Genomic DNA, 24,652 nt, shown 5'->3' on the forward strand with positions numbered 1-24,652 from the left:
AATAAAACCCGGTGATATTTTACGAAGTCAAAAGTCTTCAAGTGAAAACTCACTCTGAATTCAAACCCTCTGGAGTAAAACCCCCCTACCTAAACCTGCGTTTCCCGGGGATTTCCTATCACGTCCTCCAGCTTTATTTTTCTATAAAATTGACACAGGAAACATTTCTGTTCACCCCCGCTGTGGGTGCCGGTACCGGCCCCGACCCCATACCGGGTGGCCATGCCCGGGTCCCCCCCGCCTTGCCGGGAGCTCCCGAGGGCCGGCGGCCGGTGTGCCAGCGGGAAGCCCCCAGGGCAGCGGGCTCGGGGCCGCCTCCTCCGCCGCGGTGTCCCGACGGGGAAGGGTGCGGGGCAGGGTGCGGGGCAGGGCGCGGGGCAGGGCGCGGGACACGGTGAGGGGCACGGTGAGGGGCAGGGCGCAGGACACGGTGAGGGGCACGGTGAGGGGCAAGGTGCGGGGCAAGGTGCGGGTCACGGTCCGAACCGGGTCGGCTCCCGGTCCGTCCCGCACCCTCAGGCGGTTCCCGCTCTGCCCCTCCCCTCCCGCCGGGGCTCCTCGCGCTCGGACGCAGGCGCGCGCAAGGGTCACGTGGCCGGCGGAGGGGGCGGAGCGGCGCGCGCTGCGCTGGCTGTCCCGGGCGAACCCCGGCCGCGCGCGCCCCCCGCCCCGCGCCCCCGCCCGCCCCGGCGGCCCCGCCCTCCTGCGCGCGCTCGCGGCGCGGGCGCGGCGGCGGCGTCACGGCGGCCACCAGCGGCGGCGGCGGCGGCGCCAGGTGAGGGCGGGGCGGGCCCGCGGAGAGGCCTCTCCGGGGCCGCGGGGACCCGGCGGCGGGGCGGAAGCGGCGGACCGGCGGTGTCAGGACCGGCGGCGGCCCGGGCCGGGAGCGGGCCGGGCCCACGGCGCGGCGGGCGCGGGCCGCGGGAGGGCGGTGCGGCGCGAAGAGGCAGTGGGGCCTGGCGGGGGCGGTGCGTGGGCCCGAGCCGGGCTGCCCAGGCCCCGGGGTGCCGGGGGCTGCCGGGCCCGGCGGGGGCTCCGCGGCGGGACGGGAACCTGTCAGCCTCCCGCGGTGGCCGCGGCCTGAGGCCCCCGCGCCGGGTGAGCGCGCTCGGCCGCGGCCTGCGGACCCCGAGCCGCCCGGCCGGGGGTGGCCCTGCAGCCGGTCCCGTTTCTCCCGGCGCTCGAATCTCGACCGGTCGCCGCAACCGGTTAAACCCCGAGCTGAGCCCCGGGCCGCGGGCTGCCGCCGAGGGGAGGTCGCTGGGCTCGGGTGCGCCCGGGGAAGCGTTTGATGTCCTGGGGGAGGAAAGCGTTCGTGGCCCGGTGTGAAGAGCAGCCAGGTACTGTCAGGCACCGGAACCTCTGTGCGGCTTGGGACGCGGTGTCTGGTGTTGGTTCCTCAGCTCTGACCTCATGCGGGCGGTGACGTCTTTATAAGATGTCAGCGAGGCCGCCTTGACGTTTCTCTGCACCCAGGCTTTTGTTCGAATCCCTCGGTAACTCTGAAAATCTCAGAGGAAGGCTTCTTAACATCTTCCCTCCGGTTCGTGCGTTTTTCTAAATTTCATCTGGTTGTGGAGCACCTGGTTCCGATTCCTCCGGGCTCCTCTGGGCAGCGGGAGGAAGCTGTGCTGTCGCTCGCGGGTCTGAAAGCTGAGTGCAGATGGTGGCTTTAGGAGCTTTGTCTCCTCATAACCCTCAGCTTCAGGACAGCCACCTTTGTGCCCTGTGCCATAACAGCAATAAAACCTTTCTCATTTGAATTTCATTAGGGAAAAAATTGGTGCCTCACGCTGGCATTTATAATTATTGTGTGTTGTCTTTTTCTGGCTGCTTCTCTAGCTAAAGAGCCTTTCAGTATTTCCCATATGAGAAAACAACCACAGAGAACAAATTCGGCTTTTTTGAGAAAAGGTCCCCAAGTGCAACAACCACAGCGTTTGGGTTTAGCACCTCTTTTTCAGCTCTAGAAAGCGTTTCCAGCTTTTCGTGTGTTTTGTGGAGAAAAAAACAATGGTCTCAAGGCATGTGTCCAAAATAGCCAGGGCCAGCAGCCTCCAGACCAAATGGATTGCCTGCTACAGTAAGAGATCAAGGTGTTTGGTAGAAATTCAGACACTTCAAATATTCACTGGGCCATGTTGGAAAATTTACTGGCTTTACTAGGAAGTCTTTCACAGTAGTGCTGTATCCTGACTCTCCTGTGAGAAAAAATAAAATGAAAATGAGGGAGGTTGCACACAGACATTATCTCGCACTGAGAAATGATGTTTTTTAATATTTTAAACCCACTGAAGGGTAATCTGTTTGGTTTTGGATCTTGGCTGAAAAAACTCCCTGCTGTGCTCTCCAGCCCAGAAGCTTGTTCTTCTGTAGGACTTGCAGGGAAGAGTTGTTTACAACAGGCTTCCAACTGATGCAGTAATTTTACACTATTCTAGTAAAGAAATAGCTGCTTCCTTAAAATAAAAATCCAACTGTGTGTGTAGGAAGCTGAGAAATCCAGCTCCCCCCTCCCGACCCCTCTGTGCATCTGTAAACTAAATGTTACTGTTTTCATTTTTCAGTGGCTCAAATACCTGCAAATATGGGGTATAGAGGTAAATTCTGCTGCACAGTCTTTGTTCTGTTTAGGTCTAATACTGCCAAGGATTGTGTGCCTTTGTAATAGATGTTAAAATGCTTTGAACTGATAACAGGTTTACAGTGTATTTTTATTTTTTTAATACCCTATTGATTGCTTTTGTGTGACAGAGGGAGACACAGCTGAGTTAAATAGACACACTACATGTAATAGAGCTGCAGTGGCAGAGGGTTTCCTGCTGAAGATACCAGAGCTGCTGTGGCTGTAGCAGTCTGCATTGGGAATATTGACACTTTATTGGTCACTACTGAAGGACAAAAAGTGTGTCAGTGGTGCCTGTTTCAAAATCAGGTGGTTTTTGTTGAGAAATACAAATGCTGTGGCCCAGAGAGGATACGAGTGAGCATGAAACCAGGTTCTGTATAGACCCCTGAACTGCTGAAAGACTTAACCCTGAAAAAGCATCTTGTACTGCAGAAATTGTGTTCAAGCATAAACTTGTTGTGTAGCACTGGGTTAGAGCAGAGGGAATGGTAGAGAGTTAGAGAGAGGGTTGGAGAGGTTAAGGGACAGACACAGAACTAGAAATGATCCAAGGTGATGCAGACTTGAGGCAGGGGAGTTGCTCTGTCAAACTCCAGGTGGGGTATTTCCAATCTGTCAGGCAGATGAGCAGCTCACCTCAGCATTACTGAAGCCATGGGTGCTTTGTGTTGTGCATTGACACCCTTATGAACTCTGCTGTCCCCTTCAGAGTGGATCACTGATGTCCTTCAGGAGGAGCAGCCCCTGGCAGACAGCTGAGTGTTTCAGCCACATGATAAGGTGTTCCTTAGTTTGGATGCATTGGGAGCTGAAGGTTTGTGTCAAGGTGGTGCATGAAACTTGGCTTGTCTGGTGTTCAGACTGGTTAGAAGGAAGGAAAAAGGTATTTTTAGTGATGCTGTTGTAGTTGAAAATTCATCTAAACTGAGGATTACACAGAGGGAATAGCAGTGGAAGTTTTCCAGAGGTCCAGGGATTTTTCTCAGTCCACTGGGCATCAGGGGTAATTTTCCAGTGTGTCCTCTGTCACTTGTTGATGCTGTTAACAGTGTCCTGCCTGCAGTCTGAAGAGCCCATCAAAAAAGGCAGAGCTAGAAGTAGAAACAAGAAATTATTTCTGTCATCTTATATTGTGGCCTTGAGGCTGTGTCCCAGTAAATAACCAGTGGTGTTTGTGTGAGGCAGGGTGGCTGGGCTGAAGCAGCGAGGGCACAGGGGGCTTCACAGCTCACAGAAGCCTTCATCTCTTTGAACAGAGAGGACTGGCCCTCTTCTCCAGTTGGAATAAGTAGTCTTGAAGCACAGCCCTCCTGAGGGGGTTGAATTGGATGAAAATTGAAAAGTAGAGATGAAGATGCCTTGGGTGATTCATTTGCCTTTGTGTAAGGTGCTGGTGTGGGACGTGAAGTTGCCTGCACTGTGCTGCCTGTATGGGAGCCTGAACTCCAGGTTTGCAGTGTGTGGAAGGGGATGATCTAGTTATTCCCACCAAGAGGTGCATATTATTGAACTCCCCTGAAGTCCCCTGCATATAATTTTAATTTTATAGTTTTTAGTTTTTACAAAAATGAAGGCTGTGCAGGTGGTATGAGACTGTGTTTCTCTTCTGGGCAGTGCTTGTGGAGTCTGAGTCTTCTGTGTTCTGTGCACATGGGCACAGGCACACTCACACAAGCTTTCATCCTTGCTGGATGATACAAGGAAGATGTGAGGCATTATTTCTGATAAATTGGAAGTTTTGGCAACTGAAATAGCATCTTTTTTTTACCAGCAATGAATGGAGAGCACGTGAGGTGATACCCAGGGCTCAGACTAGCAGTGCTGATGAGTCTCTCCCAGAGAACTTGAGGAGTTGGCTGCTTGTCTTGGGACTGTGACTGTAGGAGCTGAACCCAAGGTAAAAGCATTACCAGGTGCTTTTTTTAACTGAAGCTGAGGGTTAGAATAACACTGGACAAGAAACAGTGCCATATTTTGATTGCTGAATGGGAAGGTGTTCCTTCTAAGGGCTGATTTGGGTGCTTATTTCATCCTGGTGAGAATAAATTCCTGTCTTGTTCTGTTGCATCCTGGTTCTACCAGAAGGTGCAAAGTTGACTGATGATTTTGTGGTTCTTAATAGCAGTAGTGACAATAAAAAAGACTTTTGAAGTTGATTATTTTGGAAGCCCAGATCAGTGCAAAATAATCTGCAAGTTTTTATGCAGTCAGGAAACTGAGAACAATTTTGATTTTAACAAAAGCTATACCTACTCCTGTTAGCTGAACATATATTTGTTTTGGGGGTTTTTTTGGTCAAGGAAAGCATTCTCCTTATTGAGTGCAATGTACTGAAGAAATTACATTTAAAATGTTTGTTTTAGCTTAAATATTTTTTTCACAGTGTAACATTTCAGAATTTTTAAAACTTTGGTGAAAATTCATAGACTTTAATTGCAGGTATGAAGGAGGAACATTGCAATAAACAAGAGGTGCAGTTTTCAGTCAAACTCGAGTTTGGAACTGGTAATCACAAGAATAACTTGTCTGGTTGTTTTGGCAGCTCAGTGAGAATTTGGTGATCCTGTGGGGCATGTCAGCCTGGAAGGATTTGGCAGCAGTGAGAAATTAAATAAAAAGCTTGTAACAACACAAACAATGGATAGATTCCTACTTGAAAAAGAGTTTCCTCATAGTTTTTGGAAGGCAAGATAAAATTTCTTGTCAAGGTGGATCTGATTTTTAATAGTGTCTCCTGTTACTTGTTTGCTGATTGCATTGATGGATCTTTGTGAAGTTACATACTCCAAAGCTCTGTCACAGGATCAGTGTGTTACAAGCTGTGGTTTATTTCTTCAAAATGGAAATGACCTAAATATGTGAAATTAATAATTCACATAATGGGAATTGGTTGATCAAATATTACTTTGTGTAATATAAAGAAAATTGCTGATTCTGAGTTAACTTGTGACTTCAGGGTACGACTGGGAACCTTCTTGTGTCAGCAGCTCAGCTATTGAAAGTGGGAATTCCTACATGGCTAACTTAGCTGCAGCTAAAACTCATTCTGCAGTGATCATCTTGGTTTTTAAGCAACCCTGATGATCTCAGTGGTCAAATTCTGTTGATATAAAAACTAATGAGATGTGTCCACTGCAGCATGGCAGGAGTTGTAGGTTTCCACAGACTCTATGAAACTTCAATAAAACAGTGTTCCACTAAACCTGCTGTCAAAATCCATCAAGGTAGAGTCACATGCATTATAACAAACTTTAATTTTCAAACCCCTTGGCCTGGGTGTTTTATGCCTGAGGGTTATGGGCCGTACAGTGTCAGCTGCAGTGAATGGCTCTGCGTGAGGGAATGAAGCCCTGTTCTGTTGGAGACACACTTGGTTTTTTTTCCCTTGGTGTTTGGGAAAATATGAGCTCCATCCAAAATTATTTCTGTAGCTGGAACACTTCACAGGGTTGTTCTGATGGATTCCTTGGTGTCTGCTAAGATTTAGTCTGTAGGTGTTTCCAGTGTCTATCAGATAACTTATTGTAATGAAAAGTCAGAGCTAATGAACCAGTACTGATGAGTTATTTTCCTTAACTAAATTTAGTATCATCTCATGGGTACCATGGTAATGGAGGCAGCAGCAATTAATTGTTCCTCTTCCATAGCCCAGGCTGACCATCCTTAGTTTCTCACAGGAGCTTGGTGGGACAGACTGTCTTGCCCAGTCCTCTCTTCTCTGGAGCAGCTGAGTGTCTGCAGAGCATCTCATACCCTCCCCCATGGCAAGGAAGGGTCATCCTGCTGCTGGAGAGGGACCTCTGGAGGAACAAAAAGCCCCCCAGGTCCTTAACACCCAGGAGTTCAGATGATTTTCCCTCCAGCTCATCAGCCTGTAGCTAAATGTGAGCACTTCCCCCTGCCTTGTAAAGGCCCAGACTGATGCAGTGACTGCTGTAGGTGGAAGGCTCTTTTAGTTTTGGCTTACACTTAATAAATTATATTGAAATTTCAAATTGCAGATTTTGGTTTTGCTTCTTGGCTGGGTGTCCTGCCATGAGGTTTAAGCAGCTTTGCATATAGCTGGAAACAGCAAAGTTACTGCTTATGTTTTAGCCACTCAGGTCTTCTATGTGGTGTATTAAACTGCTTCTTGAATTATAATACTTAGAAACATAGGGGGATGCCAAAGGCTGAGAAGTGTTAGATGATTATTAGAAGTGCAACAGAGCATATGTGGTCTGATTTAATGAGAACATGAATGACAGCTCCCTTCCCTTCAAGTTGCTGGGCTGGCAGAAGTGCAAAGGCTATGGCACAATCCTGAGGCTTTTAAACCAACTTTGTCAACCAAACAGAATATAGCAAATTTCTGCTTTGTATTTCTTCTTCCACTTCCCCGGTTTGTTTCTGGGTAGTCCTGTTCCCCACTGGTGGGCAGGCTGCCAAGTAAGCAGAAAACCTGCCTGAAACCCAGCACTGGGATGTTGACATAAATCCTCCTGGTTTGAGGGGCTGTGTTTTGTTTTCTCTGAAGCCATCAGCTTTACTGCTGTGTTCTCATTACCCTGAGAGGTTTGAGTGCAACTTGATGAGACAGTGAGCAGGAGCAGTTCTGGGAATGGATTCACCTCTTTGTTGGCCACCTGCAATGCAAATGCCCATCTGGGGTGGATCTGTGGGCTTGTGATGTGTTTCTGGAATGAGCTGAGCCTCAGCCAGGTTAAGTGCATGCTTAGGATGAGCTGAAGTGCATCCTAGTTGTGCCAGTTTCATTTTCTGAAGATCAGTTTAATCTGGAGGAGTTTATCTGAAGACTTAATTAAGTTCACTGTTCTAAACGTTGCCCTGTTTAGAAGAATAAAACCTTATTTCTAGCCAAAGGGAGTATTCAAGTTTTCTAGTTTTGTTTTTGGTTTTGTTTTTTTATATAATGTTGATTTTTCTAGATCCTCAGGTTATGCTGTTAATATTTGAGTATAGTAACAAGTGTTTTTTACATCAGTAGGGATTTGGTGCAAAAGTCAGTATTAAAAATCAAGGTGTTCACTGTGTCACATTGACTGGTTTTGTTATCTTGAATTATTGTCTGATTAAACATGATTTTCTTTTCAGGATTAAATTTTTGGGAGTTGCTGTTTAACCATGTTTGCCAGTCTGGAATTACCTGAAGATCTGTTGCATGCTACAAAATACTGAAGTTGTGGAATTTGTATTGGTAGGTAAAATAAGCATATGATACATTTGAAATTCTTTTGTTCCTAAATATTCTCCTCCTAAATGTCCAACTGAGAGATTCTTGCCCCTGATGTTTGTGTGTTTGAAGGGCTGGGCTGTCTCCAGGGATGAGCAGGATCTTAGTGCTTTTTATTGAATTGGGCTCTGTGCATATTTGTTTTGAAAGGGTGGATGTTCTGGTGGGATGTCAGTTTTGAAAGTGTTTATTCTGAGTTGCCTGCAAGGTATAAAATGTGAATCGATAGACTGTGTGTCAGAAAAACTCAGACAAGCTGCCAGGCAAAGCCTTGTTTTGGTTTACTGGCTTTGTGTTAGATGAAGGCAACACCAGGTTTCAGGTTCTATTTAAGGAACAAATTGCCATAACCTTAAGTTTTGATCAGCTGAGCAGATTTTGGGATGAGGAAACCAAGTTACCAGTTCTTTTCCTTTTTTCTTTTTTTTTTTTTTTTTTTTTTGTTAAATCCCAGAAGCCATCGGATCCATTGGGCAGTGCTGACACCCCAGAGCCTGCTGGCTTTCCAGTGTTCAGCTGCTTCCCAGCTAATGACAGCTGCCTGCTTCAGATTTTGCTCTAATCCCATCTCTCTCAGGGACTGGAGGGGATTTTCTAAGTATTTCCCACTCCATGGCACTGGGTCTGTTGTGCAGGCTCCCTTTTGCTGTTGGTGACAAACTGCCTTCTGGGTTCCCCCTGGCATGTGGTGTGGGACTCAGCCCTGGTCTAGACTGTGGCCTTGCTGTATCCTACCTGAATTCTTCCTCCAAAGAGTCTCCATCATGCATATTTTAGTTGGTCTGTTGTTTTACCCATGTCCCCAGGAGCTGCAGCCTCCAGCAGCCTGGAGTGGGCTCTGTCCTGCTGCTTGGACACTCTGGTCTTGACAGGCTGTGCCCTGTCATCCCTACCCACAAGCCACCCTGCAGGTGCATTTTCTTTATTACTTGGTTATCTGGCTACTTATCTTCACCTTTTTTATTTCAATTACATAGTTCTAATAGGCTATATTGAGTAAAATCAACTTTTACCAGGAGCAGGCACATCACTTTTCATGCTGCTCTAACCTGTCCCAGGCAGGTTCATGGGGAGATGGTGGCCACGTGGTAGCACTGGACTTGCTATGAGTTTCCAGAAACCACTGTGTAAGGGGAAATGTTAAACTGACAACACAAACCCAGCAGGGGCAGGGCAGGAAGGAGGCCACGTGTGTTCTTTGAGCAGAGAATGATATTCAGAGAATGTTTTGTGCTCTCAGGTGAGCATGAAGGCTCAAGTTCGTTAAATGTGCAGTGGTCATGCAGCTCAGTTCAGGTGTGGTTCTTGCTCATCAGAGATGCTTTATAGCCTGCTGTGAGTTCATCCAGTTTGTAGGGGCTGTTGAATAGCCAGAGTTTTTCCTGTGTGTGCTTATGCTAAGGGCTTTTCATGTTTATGAGGAAGAGTGTTGAGTGAGCACCTGCTAATTATGGACACCTGCTGGCTCATGATTTATGGAAGTCAACCCTATAACCAGGAGATTACAGAATTTGCTAGGATGATGGCTACAGCTGGGATTCATTAGGTTTGAGTTGGATGGCATGCTGTGCTCTGCATGAAGAGGAAGATTTCACAAATCATTACTTCCTTCTGTCATAGTTGGGGTAAATAATCCCTGAATATAGGAACAGAGTAAATTGCATGTGTTTGAGAGGTAAGAAGGTATAGCAGGGATCCTTGTGGAGCATAATATGGAAAAAAAATGCAAAGGGAGCTGTAGCTACATGTTCATATCCAGAAAGTAAAATTTAAAATTCAATCTGTTTTGTTGTTGTTGTTAACTCAAACTTTCCCTGCAGTCCCAGGATTTTCTGAGTCAAATGAAACAAACCCTGTGGTCCTTCGAAATTTATCAAACTGTATTTTAATAATGTTCATGAATAGCCATAATGTCAATAATTCCAGTCAGATTTTGGCACATTGATGGGAGGCACCTGGTTCTCAGCTGCATCATTTTAATGAAATCTTTAAAACCACCATTTAAGCAATCTGGGGATCTTCTGTGCTTTCAGGGAAAAGTTGAAGCCATCATACGCTTTCATTACAAAAAAAGATTTGAAATCACAGAATCATATCACAGAATGGTTTGTGTTGGAAGGAACCTTAAAGGTCATCTAGTTCCTGTCCTTCTGTATGGGCATGGATGCCTTTCACCAGCCCAGGGTGCTCCAAGCCCCATCAACCTGGCCTTGGAACACTGCCAGGGATGGGGCAGCCACAGCTTCTCTGGGCAACCTGGGTCAGCGGCTCACAGTAAAGAATTTCTTCCTGATATGTAACCTAAATCTCCCCTCTTCTAGTTTAAAGCCATTATCCCTTGTCCTGTCACTCCAGGCTCATATAAAAAGTCCCTCCCCAGCTTTCTGTAGGCCTGCTTCAAGTACTTAAAGGCCACTATAGGATCTCCCTGAAGCCTTCTCTTCTCCAGGCTGAACAACCCTAACTATCTCAGCCTGTCTCCAGAGCAGAGCTGCTCCTGCCCTCTGAGCATCTTTGTGGCCTCCTCTGGATACACTTCAAGAGCTCTCTGTCTTTCTTATGTTGGGGGCTCCAGAACTGGCCCCTCCTCATCTTCTGCCCTGTCTGTCCTTCCTAAACAGCTTGTACCCAACCATCCCTGTGCTCCAGTCACAGGAGTCATCCCACCACATCTCACTGATACCAGTAATATCCTCACCCTGCCAGCATGCACACATCTGCACCTCCTCTGGTTTATTCCCCAGGCTTGGTGCACTTGCAGGGATGACATTCTGCAGCTCAGATGTTCTCCTGGGGTCCCTCTCTAGGCTCAGGGCATTTGTTTTTGGCTCTGGCCTCACAGTGGTGGGTGTGGGATGAGCTGAGGGTCCCCTCCCTGGCCTTGCTGGTTTGAAGCCTGTCTAAACTGACCCTCAGCCCTTTCTCTGACAGATGAACCACATCAGCCCCTGGGAGCCCAGGTTTATCAAAGTGAGTTCTGTGGTCTAAGCAGCTGAAGCCTGGACAGGGGCACCATTCCTTTAACCATTCATTGACTTTCCCAATGAGATTGGCCCTTTCCAGCCCCTTCCCTTTGACTGGGAGGATTGAGGAGTCCTTCACCACCACTCCCAATGCTCTGTAAGCTTCCTTGAGAGCTTTCAGGTTCCTCCCAACTGTCTCCCACGTGAAATAACAGGAGCAGATCATAGTGAGCTGTACATATTGAGGCAATCTGCAAGTGATATCCTTGGTCTGAGCCCTGTAAGCTGCAGACCTCTCTAGGGAGTGGGCCAGGTTGCAGAGAGGTCCCTCTGTACCTCTGAGAAGGGAGATGAATGGGCTGACTTACTCTGCTCTGGCAATTTGCCTGCTGTAGGCTGGTTTTTGAAAATTTGAAATGTTCTTATAGAAACCAATTTCTTTCTTTGTTGTCAAGAATTGCTAGAAGTGCTCATCTTTTCCTGCTGCAGGTGGAACACCCATCCACTACCAGTAATTGTGTTTTTTCCAACACATAAGAGCCTGTGTATTGAGTTGAGATCTCTCTCCCTGAAAAACTTACTCAGGATTTCCAGACAAATAATATTGTATGTAATTTTCTCCATAATATAGTGCTTATATTTCACAGAGTACTTGCCTCATTCAGTGCACAGAATGACTGTTTTTGGTTGTTAAAGAGATTTTTTGTCTAGGACTCCCCTTTCTCCCTGAAGTCAGTGTATATGTGAAGATGTAGGAATGCAGGAGCTAGTTGGTGTAAAGCCAGCCCTGGTAAGGAAGTTCCCTGTCCAAGAAATTATTTATGAAAATCAATTAAAACAGCTTTTCACACATGGTTATGAATTGACTTTTATTTTCTGAGCACCTGACATGAAACTGTGTGGGTTGAATTAATGGAGATGCCAAACACTCAGACCTGTGATTTGGATACAGAGCTGAGCAGGGAATCTGGGCGTAAAATAAGTAAATAAATAAATAGTCTGCATTGTCTCCCTGTTCACCTGGTGATGCATTTCAAAATGTTTGTCTCTATTCCCTATCTTTAGAATTTTCATGGTAATAATAAGTAACTTGAACAAAAGCTGTGGGCATTTTGTGACTTCTGAGTCCTTGTTTTTTTATTTGTAATATTGTCACTTCAGCACCATTGTATGAACAACACAGCTCCATCTAAGCTTCTCAAACAAATTATCTTTTCTATCAAAAAAGGTTGTTCTCTGGGCAGTACCTGCAGCTTATCTTTGATCTCAGAGCTGTTGTTTTGATTTGTATTGAAGAACTGAACCTGTGCCAGCCCCTCAATCTATATTCTATTTGAGGGGATGTCATCCCACACTAAATACTTTGGTGGGGTGTGCTGAATGCTGTCAGCTTTGGGGTTATGAGATGCTGGCAGTCCTGGCTGTAGGACTGAGCTGGGTTTGGCAGCAGTGCTCAGGTCCCTCCTTTGGTTTTGGCATCAGCTTGGGCTGTTGTTGGAGGTGGTGTGAAACTTTTAGCAATACTTACAAAAATGATGAGCATGAGAGTAGAGGAGGAGTTGTCTGGAGGAGTGGGTGCTGTAGCCCTTGGCATGACTTGTGCTGGAGTGGAAAAATGTGTGTCAGCTGAACACTGGGATTGCTTGCCAGAGGTGTAGGGATGACTTCTTTCATAGGCTGTACTTCTGCACAGGTAACAGATGACTGTCATATCAAGGAAAATTTCTTGGAAACACGGGATGTTTTCTAAAGGGAAAAACATCAGGTGTGTGACTTGACTTACTGAATTCATTCTTATCCAAGCTCTAGGCATGGGGGGAGTTCTGGGTCAGCACAGGGAGAGCAAATTTCAGGTTGTAACATGCATAAGCAGCTGCAAACATTTAAATTTTTACAGACTTGTAGAAAGAAGTCATAGCAGGCCTGAGATTTCCCTGGATGTGAGTAAAATATTTGTCAAATGTTGTTTCTCCTGGTAAAAAAATGTTGTGGCTTTCTTCCAGCTTTGCTGGACCAAGGAGTTCCTATTTCATCTGCAGTCCCTAAAACTAAATTTGATGGGGTTTCCTGTCTTTCTATAATAAAAGTATTGCCATGAGTCTTACAGCTTCCCAGCAGTCAGTCACTGCAGGGTTGGGACTGGGAGCTTTCCTGTCCTCTGCACAGCATGGAGATGAATGTCATTAATTGTATTTTTTTTTTCCTTTCTTTTTTTCTTTCTCTTTTTCTTCCCTCTGGCTTCCTTTCTACCTGACTATTGCTTAGGTCAACTGGAATACTTCTCAAGTCAGGTGCAGCAGGATGCTGCCAGGAAACCACTTCTTTTGGTTCTAGTGGATGAAGAGCTTGGACACTGCAATGGCCACTGTTTTCAAAGCCACTCAGTTCATCTCACAGACCCCAGCACTGGGTCACCTGGTAGGTTTTTCTGTCACTGATCTTATGAGCCACTGATGTAATTTTTTAATATCTGTACACGCTTTTATACTTACTGTAATTCTCTTTTTCTCTTTCAAGTATCATCTTCACATCTGACAGGCTCCCAATGTTGGAAACAATGGTTTTGGATGATCCACCTAACGTCAGAGATCCATTTGCTTCCTTGTACTCCTCAGCTATGGAAGACTTAGAGGTGGATTTTGATTCGGGACTGGAGGAAGATGAACTGAAACAGGAGGCTTCTCCTGAGGATTCCACAATCTTTGTGGCCTTTAAAGGAAATATAGGTGACAGAGACTTTGAGCAGAAACTAGATACCATACTGGAGAATGTACCTGGCCTTTTGCACATGGGTAATACACCTTTTTGTCATTTTTCAGCTGTCCTTAAAATGTTTGTTTATGTAGTCTGGGTGGTTGTGCAAAAAAAATAGATTGGATTTGAGTTTGGAACAGAATTTATTGGGGTTATTCTTGGTAAGTGGGGGAGCTGTTCTCAGAGAACATGAGTTTCTGCAGTTGTTTTCATTGTTTTTTATTAGTTAATTTCTTCCTATTTAGTTCCCCCATTTTAGTTGTATTTCTATTTTATTTCCCTCCATTACACACTAGGAAAATCAGGTAGAAATTAATGAACCACTGCTAGCATTCTGATGGCAGTGTCCTTTAAGAAAAAAGTAGATGGGTTCACAGGCATCTGTAAACCAAATTTTTTAGCAGTGAGGGGCTTATTCCTCTCAGTTTTTTCACGCATTCATCTGGTTCATTAACGGGTTTACTGTATCTATTTTATCAGGTATTTTCATACCTTTCCAAAGTAGTTTATCCACAGAATATTTGAAATTATGAGTATTGCTATGAAGTGATTGTGTTGCCTGTTGTGCTGGTTATCAATTGGGTGGGCTTTATATTGCTAATTTTTGGAACACACTTGAAGTGGTTTGGCTGCATTGGTCTCTGTGTGCCTGTGCTGTACCCGAAACCATGATTTGGAGAGCAAAATAATGGTTTCTTTTTTTTTTTTTTTTTTTTTTTTAAAAACTGACTCTGACTGTCTTCTTTTTAAGAATCAAACAAGCTAAGACTGCAGAAGATAGAGCCTTGGAACAGTGTCCGGGTTACCTTCAATATCCCCCGTGAAGCTGCTGAGCGGCTGCGAATTCTGGCTCAGAATAACAACCAACAGCTTCGGGACCTGGGAATTCTCTCAGTCCAAATTGAAGGTATTTCACACCTAATTTGCTTCCAAAGGTAAAATCGGAGTATACTCAACAAGTGATTTTTTTTTTTTTTCCTTGGTTAATGTTGTGTAACTTCTAATTTAGTAATTTGGAGAATGACTTCAGTGAAAAGGTAGCTAAAGACTTTTTCAAGAGTAGGTTTAATAATAAAAATGAGAGCTGAAATTCTCTGAGCATCAAGAGACCTCCCAAAAAATGTTTTATGAATGTTAGCAAAATGTGCCCTGTTCTTTTTTTCCCCCTAATTGTTTCATAGGAAAAAATTTCTTAAAAACAAATTGTTTTTTCTTAAAAAACAGTCAATGGATTTCACAGCTAAAATATCCATTCTCAACAATTTTCTAAGAGCACACTCAAGGTGAAACCAAAGGCATTTTGTCATGGTGTTCATTTTTCTTAAAAGTGAAATCCAGAAGCTGAGTGGATAGTACGATGCATAACTGTCTTAGTCTGCATTATAGATCAAGGTTGTCTTCCTTTCCTTGACATCTAAATGTCCTTTTGAAAACGCCTGTTTTCTGCTATTCTACCTACCATTCAGTTCACCCAAACTGCATTATTTTTAGGGGAAGTTGCTATCAATTTGGCTTTAGCTCAAAACAGGAGCCAGGATGTCCGGATCAATGGGCCCCTGGGAGCAAGCAACTCCATGCGCATGGACACGGGGTTCCCCATGCAAGGGGGACAAGGTAAATTCCTTTTCCTTACTCCTTTAGCTTTATTCACTTTGAAATTTGCTACTGAGCTAAGAATAAAATTTCAGTGATTATAGAAACTATTGTTTGGAGAATTATAATTGCTATTTTAGTTACCGTGTGTTCTTGTTTCTGCACTGTCAAACCATCTCCTACTTTAAATAGTTGGCTGCATTTTGCCCCACAAACATTGGAGTGATTTGGGTGGGGCAGATTGTTTTTGGTTGGGTTTTTTTGTTTGTTTTTTGAGGGTTTGGCAGTTTGGGTTTTGGTTTTGGGATTGGATTTTTTTACATAAAGACTGTAAAAACAGGTGAATCTAGCATTGTGAGTTCAATTTGAAATGTGTACAAATTATCACTGTTTTCTTTTTGGCTACCTTTATGAAAATGAGCATAAGCCTTCACTCAGTGTATAGTAATAAACTACTTTAGATTAAATCCATTATAATTATGGGGAGGACAGGACACTCATTTGTTAGCCACTCTTTATTTTCTGATAAACTTTTGAGATCTAATCACAGAGACTTAATTTTTGTGGAAAGGTGTAGTTTTATTCAACTACATTTTAGAGCACTGCATATGCATGATAAATAATTTTTAACTACAAAATTCAGATTTTATGAAGAGTGAAAAGAAAGCTATTCTAACTTACTTTAATAGCTGAATCATAAGGCAAAATAAACTAATTAGTATCTAAGTAAATAGGATTTAAAGCAATTAAAAAATCTGGGAGTGTTTTCTGTCAGAGTTTATTTAAGGTGCATGTGTGGCTGTTGATGAGAAGGAGTGTAAAGAACATTTCCCCTCTGTAGAGAGCTGATTAACCAGCAGTTAAATCATTGTGCTTAACAAGGAAAGCAAAACATTTAAAGCAATGCTTACTTTGAAAGCCTCTGCTCTAATCTTCCCTGTGATGATCAGGAGCTTCTTTTCTTGCCTGTAGGTCAACAGTATAGATGTCAAGGGTATTAATATAACAACAATATAAACTATTTTATAAAATGTTAGCTTGTGGATGTAAAACATTGACATCTTTCTCTCTTACAATACCTCTTACTTTCTTGTATCAGATTGTGCAGAACCCCTAATTTACATATAGAACTTTGATACAGTCTTGTCATCTGGTGACTTTAGTGGCAAGTCAGGCTCAAATAATTCATGAGTCTGCAGTGTTTCCATCTCTACCCTTTTTAAAGGCTTGGTGCTACAGGAAAAGTTTCAGCATGACCTTAGCTTGGTCAATCTATACCAGGGAATCTAAACTATCAGACAGATGTGCCCACAGGTTAGTTCAGACAAACAATTCTTAAAGTCTAAATAAATGTTTTATTGAAAACTTTATTTTTTTTTTGTTAAAAAAAAAAAAAAAATCTAAAATTCTTCTCTATGTAAAAACTGCAAGACTCGATAATTTTTATTTTTATTTTTTAAGGTTTAATAAGAATGAGCAATGCTGCAGCTGTCATGATGTCCCAGAGTGGAAATGTGCCCTCCTCTATGGTGGCAAGTGGTGCTAGTGCTGAGCTGCAGCCAAGAACACCTCGGCCTTCCTCACAGCCAGGTGGTAAAACTTAGTCACAGTACTGACTTCAAAATGTTCTTGAATTTTTATTCTTCAGCACACAGGCTTGGGTGTGTAGTCATGAGGGTACTCCAGGACTGTCCCGGGGTACTTCCCCTGCCCTTTCTAGGAGTTCCTCTTTCTGTGGAAGAGTACCTTGGTAATCTGGTGAAACTTTTCAAATAATTTGGGTGCCTGATAAGTCACCAGCTTGCTAGGTATTTTGTTGAAATGTGGTGAGCAGCAGCAGTGCTGTTTTTGCAGCAGAAATGTTGTGACTGAGCTCTGTGTTTAGATGAAGGAAAGAGAAGGGTTGGTTCAGTGAGACCTTTCCAGTAGGAAGCAAAGGCACAGACTGAATACAAATGCTTTCCAGGAGGGGTGGGTAGACTGGAAGTTTAAGGATTGAGGATCTGTTGGGTAGGAATGGTTAGGGCTTGTTCCTCAGAATGCTGCCAGTACAAGTTAATTGCATTTTGGAACTTCAGAAGAAGAGGGGGGGGTTTACCTGTCCCTCTATAAAATGGTGGTAGTACTTCCACCTTCTGTAGAGCTCTGCAATATTTATTGTTAAGGGCAGCTTTTTTCATAAGTGTTTAAAATAATCTGGGAATGGTAGCTTATGACACTGCCTTAATTCCCCAATGTGCCACTTTTTCAGCTGCTTGGGATAACAGCTCCAGCAGGTGGGTAACAAACTGGAGGATGAGATACTGCAGAGCAGTCCTGCTGAAAGTAACCTAGGGGCTGATGGCAAGTTGGATTTGAATCAAGAGTTTTCCCTGGCAGTGTCCTGGGCTGCATGGGGCACAGCATTGCCAGCTGTCACTGGAGGGGACTGTCCCACCCCACACACAGCCCCACCTGGAGCACTGTGGACACTTGTGGAGGCCTCAGTTGAAGAAGGACATCAGAGCACTGGAGTGTGTCCAGAGGGGGGTGAACAAGGTGCTGAAAGGTCTAGAGGGCAAGACTTACAAGGAGCAGCTGAGGTCACTTGGCTTGTCCAGCTTGGAGAAGAGAAGGTTGAGGGGGGACCTTATCACAGTCTACAACTTCCTCAGGGGGGGCAGTGGAGGGGAGGTGCTGAGCTCCTGTCTTTGGTGACCATCAACAGGACATGAGGACAGGGAATGAAGCTGCATCAGGGGGAGTTCAGGTTGGACATCAGGAAAAGGTTTTCACTGAGAGGGTGATGAGTCCCTGGAACACACTTCCCAGGGAAGTGGCCATGGCACCAAGCCTGTCAGAGTCCAAGGAGTGTCTGGACAATGCTGTTCAGTCACATAGCTTAGTTTTAGGTGAGGAGCAGGGAGCTGGACTCAGTGGTCCTTCTGGATCCCTTCCAACTCCAGGTACTCTGTGATTCTGTGCCTGTCAGCACACAGGAGGCATTACATGAGTCTGCAGCAACAAGTACTGTGGAGCTAACATGCTTTATTGTAGAGGCTAGGAATTGAAGAGACCTGACTTGACAGGATTCCTAAACATCTTGTAAACTTACAGACCATTGCCTGTTCTGTCTGTTGGAGAAAATGGAACACTGGAGCATGAATTTTTATGTGGAATAAGCAAATGCAAGAAAGCAATTTGCCCTTTCTTGTTTTGGGGTGGGTTTGTCAACAACAGGTGATTTTTTTTTTTTTTTTTTACTTCTCTTTGCTATTTTAATAGATGCAATGGACCCACTCTTATCTGGACTAAATATCCAGCAGCAAAATCATCCATCTGGATCTTTAGCTCCCCAGCTCCATTCAATGCAGTCAGTTCCTGTAAACAGGCAGATGAACTCAGCCAACTTTCAGCAGCTACAGCAGCAGACACAGTTGCAGACACGTCCTCCCCAGCCACATCAGCAGCCACAGCAGGGCATTCGACCATCATTTACTTCACCAGCACAGGTTCCAGTTCCTCCTGGCTGGAACCAGCTTCCTTCTGGAGCACTTCAGCCTCCTCCAACCCAGGGAGCATTGAGTACCTTGACAGTAAACCAGGGCTGGAAAAAGGCCCCGTTGCCTGGACAAATGCAACAGCAACTTCAAGCAAGACCATCGCTAGCAACAGTACAAACTCCCACTCATCCTCCACCTCCATATCCTTTTGGAAGCCAGCAAGCTTCCCAGGCTCACTCGAACTTTCCCCAAATGAGCAATCCTGGCCAGTTTACTGCTCCTCAAATGAAAAGCCTTCAGGGTGGGCCCTCCCGGGTTCCTACGCCACTACAACAACCCCACCTGACCAACAAGTCTCCTGCTTCCTCTCCCTCCTCCTTCCAGCAGGGATCTCCTGCATCATCTCCAACAGTTAACCAGACACAGCAGCAGATGGGACCAAGGCCTCCCCAGAGTAGCACACTTCCCCAGGGATTTCAGCAGCCTGTCAGTTCTCCTAGTCGTAATCCTATGGTGCAACAAGGGAATGTACCCCCCAACTTCATGGTGATGCAGCAGCAAAACCAAGGTCCACAAAGTTTACACCCTGGCTTAGGAGGTAAGAAGTACTGAGACATTTTATTTTGAAAAGAAAAGAGACATAAAATGGCTAGAAGTAATGCTGCTATTAGATTTGGAAAGATCCTTTAAAAGACAGAATAAAGGCATAAGTTGAGTATATATGGGTGTGTGTGAATCAGCATCAGCATCACTTCATTTCTGCTACCTCTCTGTCCTGCAGTCTCACAGTGACAACCTAAGGGTATTCTCCTGGCCACTGCAGAAAGAAATTGCTTTGTGCTGTTGCTGGTTATGAGTGAAGTCATCCTCTTTACAATTCTGTTGCCTTTAGGCCAAGTCCAAGATATTGAAAGGTGGTGTGGATTTTTTGTTTTGGTCTGGTGGTGGTCTTCTTTTCTGAGAGGGGGGCGGAGGGGACTTATTTATTTTTTTTGTTTAGAGAATGTAGTAAGAACAAAAGGATGTGATCACACTTTCTGCTACAGAAATGAGGCATTATTTTGCATCTTCCTTACTAAGTTGTGGATGTCTCTTCTTGATCTTACCTTTACTTTTCACAGAAGAGTAAAAAGCTATTATTGCCATGCTGTTGTGCTCTCTATTCTACAATCAAGAGAGGAGTGGATGCTTTAACTTCCCCTTTGGCTCTGTTATTAGTTTTCTCCTTGCCCCTCTGCACTCACGTCCTTTGGTTACTACTTTTAGAATTCTTTCTCTAACAGGGCAGGAATTTCATTTTCTGATCCCAAGATCTCTTTTGTGTCCTTAATGGTTTTTTTTCCCCTGGAGCCTTTTGTATTTCTGTGCCAGACCTGTCCTCCTCTCTGTCAGTCATTTGTTCATCTTTCTCTTGAATGGCTGCTCTCCAACACCCACACACAGGCTCTTGTGTATCCCTTTAAAATATTTTCTTTCTGTACTTATATGACCATGGTCTTTGTCCACCCACCCACAAGTACACATCTATTCTAGTTTCTTTCATTCTCACCCTGTACCTTTGAAATTTGTCCAAAAAGCTTTAAGGAATACCCATTTCTTGGTCTGCTGATCTGGGCAAGCTTCTTGTTTTCACTGTTTATACTATGGGTCTCATTTGAATCCTTATTAATCCTGATTAATTCTCTCCATTTCAAGGATCTTCTCTTTCAGACTGTTCTTATGATCTACCAGTGCCTTATACTTGGTGTGTCTTAACTTGGTTCCCTGTGGAAACAGTTGGTTATTACTTATCATCACATTTCCCTACAGTTTTGCCTCACTGTCCATCTGTCCCCATCACAATTAATTTCCTCTAGGTAGCTACAGCCATGACTTCTGGATAGCATAACCTCTGGATTCTCCTTCCTTTCCAAGTAAACCTACTACAAACAAAACCCTATGTTTTTTTGAGTTAAAAAGACACCTCAAACAAACTATCAAAATACATTATTTGGACTCACTGGAGGCATTATTGCTGAAATCAGCAGTCCCTCACTGACCTATAATCTCAGCTGATTTAACCAGACAGTACTTCATTGATTTCAGCAGAGTTGTGTTGCTTCCACTTGCTGAGATTTTTGTCTGGCTTCTAGGCATGCTTATTCTTTGCTGCAATTAATATGTTTATTAAGTTCTAATTATGGACCTTTCAGTTTTTAAGCCGTTTTGCATTTAAAGTTCAATATAAGTGAATGCATTCAGATACTTTCCATTTTCAACTCGTTGATCTAGCAAACCAGAATTTTTTTTTACATTTGGAATAGGCCATTTTTTTTTCTCAGTTCAAGAATTTCTACATGCAAAACTTTCAGGAAAGTTTAGCAGAACTAAAACTATGGGATGTTTCAAGAAGTACATGTTCTATATTTGCGGATGTGTCTTGTTGCTTCACCTCTAAACTTGATTATCTTGAAATACTAATTGCAAACAAAAGGCCAGATTAATTAACACAAGCAACACAAGCATGCAAGAAAGCCTTAACTGTACTAGGAACCAAAATCAAATTCTGGATTTATATGCTGGGTCAGAAATAAAGGGAAGAGGGGGTTGCTTCTAGGTCTGTGTGACTGCTTGCCAGTGAGTTAATCCTGGTTGGTGCATGTGTGCTGCTGCTCTGGCTGTTGGGGGGGGGGGAGGTTTTGCTGTGTCCCAGGGCAGGGGTGATGCTGTGTTGTGTCATCCACAGTGTGGGCTTTGTGCCAGGTAGGGGCCTGATGAGTGAGGGGTTTTCCATGTGGGAAGCAGGAGGTGCTGGGGTTACTGAGCACCCTCTGGGTCGGGAGGTTCTATGGAGTGTGTGTACACACAGGAGCAGTGCAGGGGGTGTACCTGGTGTGCACAGTGAGAGCTGGTAAGAGGAGCACATCAGTGTCAAAAACCCCAAGTTATTTGTATTTGCATATGTGGAGTAAGTTAAGGGCCTGGTTAGAGTTAAGATGCAGCAGAACAACATCGAATTGGGTTACTTTAACTTTTTAAATAGTCAGCTGTGATTCATAAAATCATAAAATAATTTGGGTTGGAAGGGACCTCTCAAGGTCCCCCAGTCCAAGCCCTGCAGTATCAGGGACACCCTCACCCAGATCAGGGTGCTCAGAGCCTCCTCAAGCCTCACCTTGAACATCTCCAGGGATGAGGCCTCAGCCACCTCCCTGGGCACCCTGTGCCATTGTTCCACTGCCCTCATGGCCCAGAACTTTATATCAGGTAAAACTTTTTCACCTTCCTTGTGGGGTAAGTTTTTCACTTAAATTACAGTTTGAACTGAGTACTCGTAGCTTGTTCTGCAAATGACTGCACAGATAAGAACTGTAAAGGTTTTCAGAGGGTTTTGTATATTGGCAAAAACCATTTCCTGCTTAAACCCATGACTGGTACAGACTCAAAGGTATTCTTCCTATTGTAGATTTTTCTCTTTCTTTTTTTTTTTTTTTTTTTTTTTTTCCCCTTTCTTTTTTCTTTTTTTAATTCCCCTCCTGTTTTCCATACCTGCTAACAAGGAAACTCTCCTCTCCAGGAATGCCCAAGCGGCTCCCACCGGGGTTCCCTGCGGGCCAGGCCAACCAGAACTTCCTGCAGGGTCAGGTGCCTTCCACAGCTCCAGGAACAGCAGGGAACAGTGGAGCACCCCAGCTGCAAACCAGCCAAAACGTGCAGCACACAGGTCTCTCTGCAATCTGGTCTCCTCATTTTTTTTTGTCTGGTTTTGTAGAAAATTATACCTTGTGCATCACAGATACCGAAACATTAAACCCTTGACATTACAGTCTGTGTCTAGTGCTCAGTGAGAAAGGGGAAAAAAACCTGGGAGGCTGCTTGTGTTCTTCAGACAAGCCAATTATTATTGATTAGGGCTGTGATACTGTGATCCAGAGTATTTGTTAAGAAATTGAATGAAAGTAGCATTAAAATTCCAAGCAAATTGGGGCGGTAAAGATATAACACAACACAAAAGGAAATTCATGTCCAGGAGAAAAAAAAAAGTATCTTAGAAACAGAATAACAAAATAATCTTCTTCTGCTTTGAAAATATTATTTATGACTTCCTTTAAAAGCTTTGGAAGTCTATACAGTCAGTTCTGTAAAATCTAAATCTTCAGTTCAAAAATGTCTCCATTTGGTCTTTTGTCTGGCTTATGGACACCCTGGTAATGCAGTTTCATCTGTACTGTATTGTATCTATTAACCCATTAAACTCCAGGTTTGAAGCTTATTTTGAATTATTCTGCTGAGTCAGGTGATGTTGTGGAGGCTTTTCAAATTTATGTATAGGTAACAATTGAAATTAAATTTCTGTTGTATCTTCTGCAGTGGGGTACAGGGGAAGTACCAGTTTAAGGGTTTATTTTGGGAGGCATTATGTTCTGTTTTGACAACTGACATGCATCTGTAGCATCAGATGTTGCATCACATGAATTCAAATATGTCATATATTCCAGTTCATTGGAAAAGGGAGGAAAACAATTTTGTAGTACTTCCTCAACATCAAAGGTTGTGAAAACTCTTACACCACTCCAATTGGTTTCTTACTGTCAATTTTTTAATTTTTTTTTTTTTTTTTTAAGGTGGCCAAGGATCTGGACCTCCCCAAAGTCAGATGCAAGCACCACATGGCCCACCAAATATGATGCAGACCAATCTCATGGGACTTCATGGAAATATGAACAACCAGCAGGCTGGTGCTAGTGGGGTGCCACAAGTTAACATGGGCAACATCCAGGGACAGCCTCAGCAAGGACCACAGTCTCAGCTTATGGGAATGCATCAGCAAATTGTACCCTCTCAAGGGCAGATGGTAAACATCCAGGCTCAGGGGTCACTCAACCCTCAAAACCAGATGATCCTTTCTCGAACTCAGCTCATGCCTCAAGGCCAAATGATGGTGACACCACAAAACCAAAATCTTGGTCCTTCTCCCCAAAGGATGACCCCACCCAAACAGATGATTTCCCAACAGGGACAACAGATGATGTCTACACACGGTCAGATGATGGGACCTCAGGGCCAGGTCTTGTTACAGCAAAACTCCATGATGGAACAGATGATGGCCACTCAGATGCAAGGAAATAAACAGCCTTTTAGTACTCAAAACCAGTCCAATGTTATGACGGGGCCAGCTCAACTGATGAGAGGACCAACCCCAAACATGCAAGGAAACATAGTGCAGTTCACTGGGCAGATGATGGCACAGCAGGGCCCTGTGAATGGTAACCCTTCTCAGGTTATGGGAATTCAAGGGCAAGTTTTAAGACCTGCAGGACCTGGTCCTCACATATCTCAGCAGCTTGGGGATACTACAGCTACAACCAACAACGATGTGAACTTGACACAGATGATACCTGATGTTCCTGTGCAGCAGCCAAACATGGTGCCTTCCCACATGCAAGCAATGCAAGGAAACAACAACGCTTCAGGGAGCCATTTCTCAGGCCATGGGCTGCCTTTCAATGCAGGGTTTAGTGGGACACCAAATGGGAATCAGATCTCCTGTGGGCAGAATTCTGTTTTCCCTGTCAACAAAGATGTTACCCTCACAAGTCCACTCTTGGTTAACCTTCTGCAAAGTGATATATCAGCAGGACACTTTGGTGTGAACAACAAGCAAAATAATCAGAATGCCAGCAAGCCAAAGAAGAAGAAGCCTCCAAGGAAGAAGAAAAATAATCAACAACTAGAGCAAACAACGTATGTTTAATATTACATAGTTTTTATAAGGGGCATGGGGAAGCTCCACAGTCAGCATCTCAGTATTTTTTCAACAAGTATCAGGGACCTGCCTTATTTCATATTCTAGCAATTTCTCTCGAGTTAATTGACAATTCTACTTGATAATTCTTTATTCAAGGTACTAAAAAAGACCATGCAAGTATCCCATCTTGTTACAACCTTGTTACAACCTCTTGTTATAAACCCTGTTAAAACAGCTTCACTGGTGACAGTGTGCCAAGCTTTTTAGCTT

General features: G+C 44.3%; 1 protein-coding gene across 15 annotated transcripts in view; it reads left to right on the forward strand.

The window, feature by feature from the left end:
- The first annotated feature begins 622 nt into the window (after nt 1-622).
- NCOA6 (nuclear receptor coactivator 6) overlaps nt 623-24,652 on the forward strand; it is a 45,561-nt gene continuing 21,531 nt past the window's right edge. For 6 of the 15 annotated variants that reach the window (XR_011729111.1, XR_011729110.1, XM_071760017.1 and 3 more), the window contains exons 1-10: nt 624-775; nt 7,724-7,826; nt 13,091-13,243; nt 13,343-13,617; nt 14,331-14,486; nt 15,071-15,193; nt 16,634-16,762; nt 18,437-19,252; nt 22,211-22,357; nt 23,259-24,378. Coding sequence is in view for 13 of the 15 variants with exons in the window: in XM_071760017.1 (XP_071616118.1) it covers nt 13,371-13,617; nt 14,331-14,486; nt 15,071-15,193; nt 16,634-16,762; nt 18,437-19,252; nt 22,211-22,357; nt 23,259-24,378 (2,738 nt within the window). In the remaining 2 variants the exon portion in view is untranslated. Of the gene's footprint in view, nt 776-933; nt 1,341-2,777; nt 2,906-4,400; nt 4,527-7,723; nt 7,827-13,090; nt 13,244-13,342; nt 13,618-14,330; nt 14,487-15,070; nt 15,194-16,633; nt 16,763-18,436; nt 19,253-22,210; nt 22,358-23,258; nt 24,379-24,652 lie in introns of those variants that run through there. The other 9 variants (XM_071760018.1, XM_071760023.1, XM_071760013.1 and 6 more) reach the window with 8 other exon arrangements.

The sequence above is a fragment of the Heliangelus exortis genome, chromosome 16 (assembly GCF_036169615.1).
Source record: "Heliangelus exortis chromosome 16, bHelExo1.hap1, whole genome shotgun sequence".
In the NCBI taxonomy this organism is placed as follows: domain Eukaryota; kingdom Metazoa; phylum Chordata; class Aves; order Apodiformes; family Trochilidae; genus Heliangelus; species Heliangelus exortis.